The sequence below is a fragment of the Cebus imitator genome, unplaced genomic scaffold (assembly GCF_001604975.1).
Source record: "Cebus imitator isolate Cc_AM_T3 unplaced genomic scaffold, Cebus_imitator-1.0 Scaffold234, whole genome shotgun sequence".
NCBI classification, from domain to species: domain Eukaryota; kingdom Metazoa; phylum Chordata; class Mammalia; order Primates; family Cebidae; genus Cebus; species Cebus imitator.
Window position 1 is genome coordinate 3197172 of NW_016107549.1, and position 8690 is coordinate 3205861.

The 8690-nt window shown below is 51.9% G+C and overlaps 1 protein-coding gene across 1 annotated transcript in view; it reads right to left on the bottom strand.

The window, feature by feature from the left end:
- Positions 1–7685: 7685 nt before the first annotated feature.
- The window catches only part of LDLR (low density lipoprotein receptor), a 46299-nt gene continuing 45294 nt past the window's right edge, over positions 7686–8690 (bottom strand). Inside the window, exon 17 of the mRNA XM_037727520.1 lies at positions 7686–8487. Coding sequence (XP_037583448.1) covers positions 8452–8487 — 36 coding nt within the window. The 3' untranslated portion in view covers positions 7686–8451. The remainder of the gene's footprint in view (positions 8488–8690) is intronic.

Genomic DNA, 8690 nt, shown 5'->3' on the forward strand with positions numbered 1-8690 from the left:
TGAGCCACCGCGCCCGGCAATCTTGAACGTTTTTAATGATTTTAATTGTGGTCCGTTACACGTCATATGAAATTGACCATGTTAACTGTTAAAAACGTGAGCGTCGAATGAAGAGACGCCCCCCACAAAAAAAACAGGCTTTGTGTGAGCAACATGGCTGTTTATTCACCTGGGTGCAGGTGGGCTAAGGCCGAAAAGGGCGTTAGGGAAGGGCGGTGGAATAGGAGTTGGTTTTATAGGTTTGAGGGGGGCAGTGGAAAGTTACAGAGTAACATGAGCTGCAGAGGTGGGGGAGGGCAAGGAGTGTCCATCACCATCAGTTCAGTGACTGGCGGGTGGGGTGAGGCATGAGAGTAGTTACAATGGCGGGGGGAGGGGAAGCTTACGTGTTAGGGGGAAGCTCCGCTAATGGCGAAGGCAGGTGGGGGGTGGGGGGTAATCAGCTAAGGCAGGCGGGACTTCAGACTTTCTGGGTCCAGGCTTGCACAAGGAGGCCTGACATACCTGTCTTTTTGTATATAGAGAGAAAGAATTAGAGAAGAGGGGGTGATAACAGGTTTTGGGGGGTGGGGGGGCAAAGTTTCTCAAGGCTATTTTGAGCAGGCTTGGGGGCGGCACAGAATGGTTAAGAATTTAGACTGCTGGGAGATTTCGGGGAAAGGGGTGATATTGTGGGGCTGGTTATTGCCCGTATACGATTTTGTAGGAACTGAGAGATTATTTGGAAAAGCACAGTGTCCAACGAGAGAAGGAGAAAGACAGGATCAGAGGATTAAGGACTGGAAGGAGCCGTGACTCCCAGGTAGGGTCCAGCCGGTCCAGCCAGGTCCAAAACAACCGTCTGCCTGATGAGTGAGCTTTTGCCTCTGTCTCTTAATTTATTGATGGTATCATACACGAGGCCAGGCTGGTTTGCATGAAAACAACGTTTTTCATTTAGGAACAGGCAAAGACCTTTTTCAGCAGTTAGTAAATGAAGACCTCTGCGGTTTTTGAGGACAACTGCAGCTAGGGAGTTTACTTGAGCTTGAAGAAGGGGTAATGATTGAGTTAATCGTGCAGTGCTGGCAGAGAACTCATTAGAGACGCCACGGAAGGTGCCGCCTGAAGTGGTCAGGCCTGTGGCGAGTGCAGTGGTAATCCCTAACCCTACAAGTCAGGGGATTAATGGAAAGACCCACTTGTGTCATGCTGGGACCGCTAGGGGAACAGGGAGGCTTTCATCCCCATGGGTGAACCGAATTTTGGGAGTAAGGAAAACTAGGGTACAAGCGCCTGTGCAGTTGGTAGGAAGGCAGACGTAAGAAGAACCACTGAGGAAAACAGTGCTGGGCTTAGCACTGGAAGTGAACAGCTGAGAAAGTGTCCTGAGGCGGCTGGGGCTTTGGACCCCAACGCCAAGGGAACCGGCAAGGGCTGGGGCTGTGCAGGGGGCTTGGTAGGGCAGCTGTGGAGGCAGAGCTGTTGTTTTCTGTATGAGGAAGCGTGTGGTATCTGTAAGCAACCACTCACCTTCATTAACAAGTTTGGGTATGAGCAGAGAATGGGAGTGAGATTCAGAGTGAAATATCAGCTGTAATTGCCTGGAGGAAAAGTGTAAACCAGCCCCTTAGACAAGAGCAGGGCACGTGAAAGTAACCGGGTGCGGGGAATCCGAAACGGAGACTCTGAGGGCGGTTTAGGTAGCGGGGGGACCACATCAAGCTGGAGAAGGGCTGAGCGTAGGCGTGAGGGGTGCAGAGGAGAGGCTGTGCGAGCTGTAGAGGGTGCGTGGGCACAGTGGGAGCTGGCGGGTAAGCGGGGCACAGCCTGGCTTGAGGGATTTTAAGAGCATCAGGGCTGCAGCTGCTGCCGCGCGTAGTCGAGGGCCAGCCCAGGACTGTGAGGTTAGGTTCTTTGGATAAACAGGCGACAGGCTGCAGGCCTGGCTGCTGTGTAAGAACTCTGACGGCACAGCCTGTGATTTCTGCTGTGTGAATGGAGAAGGTTGACAGGAGTTGGGAGCGCTAGGGTGGGGGCTGTTTCTAAGGACTTCCTTGGCGACGGAAAGAATGGGGGAAAAGTTTTGGTTTATGAGGTTAGCTAAGTGTCCCGTCGTAGGTTCATAAAGTGGTTTGGTTACGGGGACAAAAACCTGGCACCCAGAGGCGGAAGTGTCCTACAACACCCAGGAAGGAGAGAAGCTGTTGTGTAGTGGATGGGGCTGGGGTTTGGGAAATTAACTAGATACGGCTGGCGGGGAGAGTGTGTGCAGGCTGGCGAAACATAACAGATGGGGAAGAAATCTGGGCTTTCAAAGTGTTTTTGAGGTCAAGAACAGAATAGTGAGTTGTGGAAGGGGGTATGGAAGGTCAGAGGGTGTAGGGGTTTGGTACAGCCAGGTGGATGGGAAGTACGACCTGACTGAGGCGGAGGTCTTCGACTAGCCTGTAGAATCTGTCTGGTTTTTTGGACAGCTGGGTTAGGGGAAGAAATTTGGGCTTTGGAAGGGTAAACACGATACCCCCTTTTTTTTTTTTTTTTGTTTGAGACGGAGTTTCACTCATGTTACCCAGGCTGGAGTGCAATGGCGCGATCTCGGCTCACCGCAACCTCCGCCTCCTGGGTTCAGGCAATTCTCCTGCCTCAGCCTCCTGAGTAGCTGGGATTACAGGCACCCACCACCATGCCCAGCTAATTTTTTGTACTTTTAGTAGAGACGGGGTTTCACCATGTTGACCAGGATGGTCTCGATCTCTTGACCTCGTGATCCACCCGCCTCGGCCTCCCAAAGTGCTGGGATTACAGGCTTGAGCCACCGCGCCCGGCCCACGATACCCCTTTAAGTACAGATGCTGAGGAAGCAGGAGGGTGAAGTAAAAGGCCGTGTTGCAATAGACGGGTGATAACAGCCTTTACGCCTTTTAAAGCCTGTTGTGGGACGGGGTACTGGGGCTGGGCAGGGTGGTTAGGCTTTAAGGGGATGATGAGGGGTGAGTGACTTGTAGCAACAGATGGGAAGGCGGTGTTTTACACCCTAGGGCTAAGGTTGGGGACATGAGGGGAGCTATTGAGGGAGGTGTGGTTCGCAGCGGAGGGCGGCAATGAGCTGTGGCTGTGGCCCAGGAGTAGTGAAGGAGGCAATTTTGCGAGGCCGTCTCGGTTTAAACAGGGGAACTGGACACGTGGGGATGATTAGGAAAGAACGTGGAAAGGAGTGCTGGCCTAATTGACACCAGGCTGGGGAGTTTTGAGAGGCCCGGAGGCCTCGCCGTCAATCCCCACACCAGTTACGGAGGCCAAGGAGACAGGTCCTTGAAAAGAAGGCAGCGTGGAGTGGGTGGCCTCGTGTTGATTAAGAAGGGGATGGACTTACCCCCACTGTAAGAGTTACCCAAAGTTTGGCGTCTGTGATGGTCCAGGGGGCTTCCGAGATGCCCCGGCGGCGTGAGTCTTCAGCCGCCACGCCGAGGATTGGAGCTTCAGGAGCGCTGGGGGCAGCCACGTGAGTCGGACAGTCAACTTTCTGTGGGCGTCCCACACAGACGGGGCAGGGCTTAGGAGAAATCCCGGGCTGCGGGCATTTCTTGGCCCACTGGCCAGGTTTGAGCAGCTGGACGCTGCAGTCTGGGCGCTTTGAAGTCTTTGTGAGCCGTGGTGTGGCTGGGGTTTGTCTTACGGAAGAGGCAAGCATCTGTAGTTCTGAGATGTGCTGCCGGGCAGATTTTTCCCTGTTATTGAACACCTTGAAGGTGAGGTTGCTTAATTCCTGTTGTGGGGTTTGAGGGCCAGATTTTAATTTCTGTACCTTTTTGTAATGTTGGGTTTGATTGGCTGATAAAATGCATATTAAGTGTTTTTCAGGGGTGAGAACAAGTAAGGATGACATTTAAGTTACTCCAGGTGAGATTGTAGGACTGGGTTAAGTACTGGGGGATTTGATGGAAAGGATCCTAACCGGTGGCTAATCCAGGGGACTAAACTGTAAGCCGGGCCGCATATGAGGTGGGGAGGGGGCAGGAGGGGCATGAGGAGGTGGGTTGTGGGCAGAGGAAGAGGAGGGGGCTCTGGGGGGTGGGGTTAAGTCCTGGATTGGGGCCTGGTTCACAGGCGGGGAGGAGAAAGGTCAGAAGGGTTGATGGACAAGGGGGATTCTGGCTTACTGGCAGAGGAAGAGACAGAAGGGAAGAGAAGGAGCAGAGATTAGGGAGGGATTGGTGTGTAAGAAAATGCCTGGACGTCGGGAATTCAGACCATTTGCCCATGTTGCAACAAAAATTTTATAAAATAGAGAGGTTGAAGGTGCCATTTTTTGGCCAGTTGGAGCCGTTGTTAACTTGTATTGTGGCCATGCAGCGTTACAGAAGAAGATGAGACGTTTGGGTTTTAGGTCAGGAGACAGTTGAAGAGGCTTGAGGTTCTTAGAACACAGGCCAGCGGAGAGGAGGGAGGCTTATGGTTCTGGAAAGGCAGCAGAGACTAGGAGAATAGGCCGGCCATCCAGCCGCTCTGTAGGCGTCCCTAGTTGAGCCTGGGTTGAACCTCCTCGTTAGTGTGTGGCCAAAGGGAGCGTCCTCTACGTTGACCTGGACCAATATCGGCCATGAGCCTGGTGGGCGTGTGACTAGGGTGAACGTCTCCACGATAGTCAAACCCCTGGGAAAACTGGGTCCCCGGATTTGTGACCTATGTAGGGATTTTTTCTGGTCCTGAACTACACAGAAGAACCTGGTTTACCTGATTTTCATTGTCTTTGCGGTGGAAAAAGGATGAAACCGAAAGGGGGAGGAAGTGGACAGGAAAAGACAAGAGAATGGGAAAGCAAAAAAGAGAGACTGCTTACGAAAACAGCCGGGGGTGTGTGTCTGCGGGCTGGTCCGACGACCCCAGGTCGGTAGGTAGATCTCTTCTTGGTGGGAGCACAAGAACAGGGACAGGGGTTTGGTCTCCCATAAGAGTTCCCCCGACCCGGATTTCGGCACCAAATGTTAAAAATGTGCACATTGAATGAAGAGATCCCCCTCAAACAGGCTTTGTGTGAGCAACATGGCTGTTTATTCACCTGGCTGCAGGTGGGCTAAGGCTGAAAAGGGTGTTAGCCAGGGGCGGTGGGATAGGAGTTGGTTTTATAGGTTTGGGTGGGCAGTGGAAAGTTACAGAGTAATCCCAGCTGCTCGGGAGGCTGAGGCAGGAGAATCGCTTGAACCCGGGAGGCGGAGGTTGCAGTGACCCGAGATTGTGCCACTGCACTCCAGGCTGGGCAACAGAACCAGACTCCATCTCAAAAAAACAAAAAGATGGGTGCAATGGCTCACACCTGTAATCCCAGCACCTTGGGAGGCCAAGGTGGGCAGATCACAAGGTCAAGAGCTCAAGACCATCCTGGCCAACATGGTGAAACCCTGTCTCTACCAAAATTACAAAAATTAGCTGGGTGTGGTGGCACGCGCCTGTATTTCCAGCTACTTGGGAGGCTGAGGCAGGAGAATGGCTTAAACCCAGGAGGTGGAGGTTGCGGTGAGCCAAGATTGTGCCACTGAACTCCAGCCTGGTGACAGAGCAAGATTCTGTCTCACAAAAAAAAAAAAAAAGGACACCTAGCCTTTGTTTCCCCCCCTCCATTCCCCTCCCCTTCCCTCAAAAAATAAAAATAAAAACATATAAAAGAAAGGCAGAAATGGACAAACAGAAGAAAGTACATCAACAAACTGGTCCATTTAAGATTTAATTGATCACAGTAAGACATTCAGGCTACAAATTCTTCTATACAGTGGTTTAAAAAGTGACGCCCATCCCCCAGAAGACACTCATACATATCACGGGGACATCATTCTCCCAAAAGGTGTCGCACACAGTCCAATTTGTGCAAATAATCTTTGTACATAAAGAAGAGGCTACCAAGTAAAACACTTAAGAAAAAAAAAAAAAAAGAAGAGGCATTTCAGAGACAATAACCCCCTACTCAGGGCCCCGAGGATAGTCACTGAGCAAATGCAGCAACCAGGGTTTGCAAAAATAAATAGATTTATATACATACAAGTGATAACAGTGTCGACCAATATACAAAGTGCAAACATAAAAAACCCTGCGACCTGTACAGGGACACGTGTACATGTTCTGAAACCAGAAAAGCTTGTCACATTTCCCTGCAGTGGGAGGCCGGGGGTAGGGGCTAGTGTTTCATCCCTGGGTACAATCGCCAATCCCTTGCAGCGTCAGCAGGCAGGAATCTGAGGGGAGGCTGCCACTGTCTCTCAGGACATCAGTGCAACAGTAACATTTAGGGCAATTACAGAATCTGAAGTCCCGTGAAACAATCCAGACTGGAGGAATTATTTTTGCAAATAGTTTATTTATTTATTTATGAGATAGGGTCTTGATCTGTTGCTCAGGCTGAGGTGCAGTGGCGTGATCACAACTCACTGCAACCTCCACCTCCTGGCCTCAAGTGATCCTCCTGCCTCAGCCTCCCGAGCACCTGGGATCACAGGCATGCACCACCACACCCGACTGATTTTTAAATTTTTGTAGAGACAGGATCTCACTTTGTTGTTCAGGCCTGGTCTCCAGCTCCTGAGCTCAAGCGATCCTCCCGACTCAGCCTACCAAAGTGCTGGGATTACAGGCGTGAGCCACCTGTGTCTGGCCAACTTCATGGCCAGACTGGAGTGCAGTGGCATCATCATAGCTCACTGCAGCCTCAAACTCCTGCGCTCAAACAATCCTCCCATCTCAGCCTCACCGTGCCTGGCCAGAGGCCACGGGGTACTCATACACCATGCATGGTTTTTGTGTTTTTTTTGAGACAGAGTTTCATTCTTGTTGCCCAGGCTAGAGTGCAATGGTGTGATCTCTGCTCACTACAACCTCCACCTCCTGGGTTCAAGCGATTCTCCTGCCTCAGCCTCTAGAGTAGCTGGGATTACAGGTATGGGTCACCATGCCCAGCTAATTTTTGTGTTTTCAGTAGAGATGGAGTTTCACCATACTGGTATGGCTGGTCTTGAACTCCTGACCTCGTGCTCCGCCCATCTCGGCCTCCCAGAGTACTGGGATTACAGGCGTGAGCCATCGTGCCCGGCCTCACCATGCACGTTTTAAATGCATGCCCATCAACGACAAGATCGGGGAAGTGAATGGCTTGGAGGCATCTGCACAGAAGGAGAGGCACTGGGCGGGCAGATGTAAAAAAGACAAAGGCAGTTCTCCATATTCAGGACCTTGGCTTAGCAGTCCCGGTCACCCTGCCCTCTCTGTCTCTGGCATTCATTGATATGGGCCTTCCCTGGCCTGGGATCCCACCCCAATGCACATGACAGAAAACAGTGCAAAATCATAACAGCAATGCCGGATTTACACAGTGTACAACTCTGAACCGAGAAAGTGCACAGGGACCAGGGGAAAGGACGTGGGGAGGAGTGAGATGGACAGACACGAGGCTGGTGTCCTCATAGGCAAGGCAACCAGGTGTCTCAGGCACTTAATAAATATTAAGAGTGACCAGTAACCCTGGCTCTCCCTGTGACAAGTGGCATCATTTGGTGAATGAGTTTTTTTTTTTTTTTTTGAGATGGAGTTTCGCCCTTGTTGCCCAGGCTGGAGTGCAATGGCGCAACCTCCGCCTCCTGGGTTCAAGCGATTCTCCTGCCTCAGCCTCCCGAGTAGCTGGGATCACAGGCATGTGCCACCACACCCGGCTAATTTTGTGTTTTTAGTCGAGATGGGGTTTCTCCATGTTGGTCAGTCTGATCTCGAACTCCTGACCTCTGGTGATCCACCCGCCTCAGCCTCCCAAAGTGCTGGGATTACAGGCATGAGCCACCACGCCTGGCCAGATGAGTTTGGTCTCGATTAGTGTCACCACCTCTGGCACCCAGGATTCAGCCAGATCAGTACCAACGCCATGAATCCCTTTCCTGAAGGAAGGTACAAACCCAGCTTGAAAGGCACTGGGTGGGTCATGATTCGGGGGTGACGGGTTAAGGCTACCTTGGCTGTCTAGCAAGGCTTGCACAGAAGAGGTAAATGCTTGGACTCCTGAGTTTAAGGACTCAGCTTAGAGACTGGTGGACAAGGCAGGGTCCGGGGTCCTGTCGGTGGCACCTGCTGTCGTGTGTCGAAAGCCACTGGCTTCTCTGGGCCTGCATCCCCTTCCCTTTCATCCTCCATCTTTGGAGATTGCGTCACGATGGAGAGAAACTCACAATTTCCCAGAGAGAAATGGAGGCATCATCCTGGCGGCCCCCTGGGCCCGTTTCTCTTCTCCTTCATAAGGAAATAAAGAAACCAAAAATCCCAACCCAAGCCATTCCATGGGCACCGTCCGAAGCCTGTTCTGCCTCCCAGATGAATAAATATATAAAACAAAGCTCTGGCAGGCAATACTTTGGTCTTCTCTGTCTCTGAATAAAACAGAAGGCCAGTGAGGTCTCGGGAAGGGTTGTGGGCGGGAACAGGACGCCAGGCAGATGTTCACGCCACGTCATCCTCCAGGCTGACCATCTGTCTCTGCCAACACATGGTAAACAGCGGAAACTATCAGTCAGCATTCAGGAAACGTGGCCCTAGTCCTCCCACTTCTCACCTCCTGGAGCTGGCAGCCTCCCCCATCCTGATCCCCAAGTATGTTCCCCCAGGGGCCATCAGGGGGTGCTGGGGAGTACCTGATTCAGACACCCTGTCTGGTCCCTCCTGCTTTTTTTTTTTTTTTT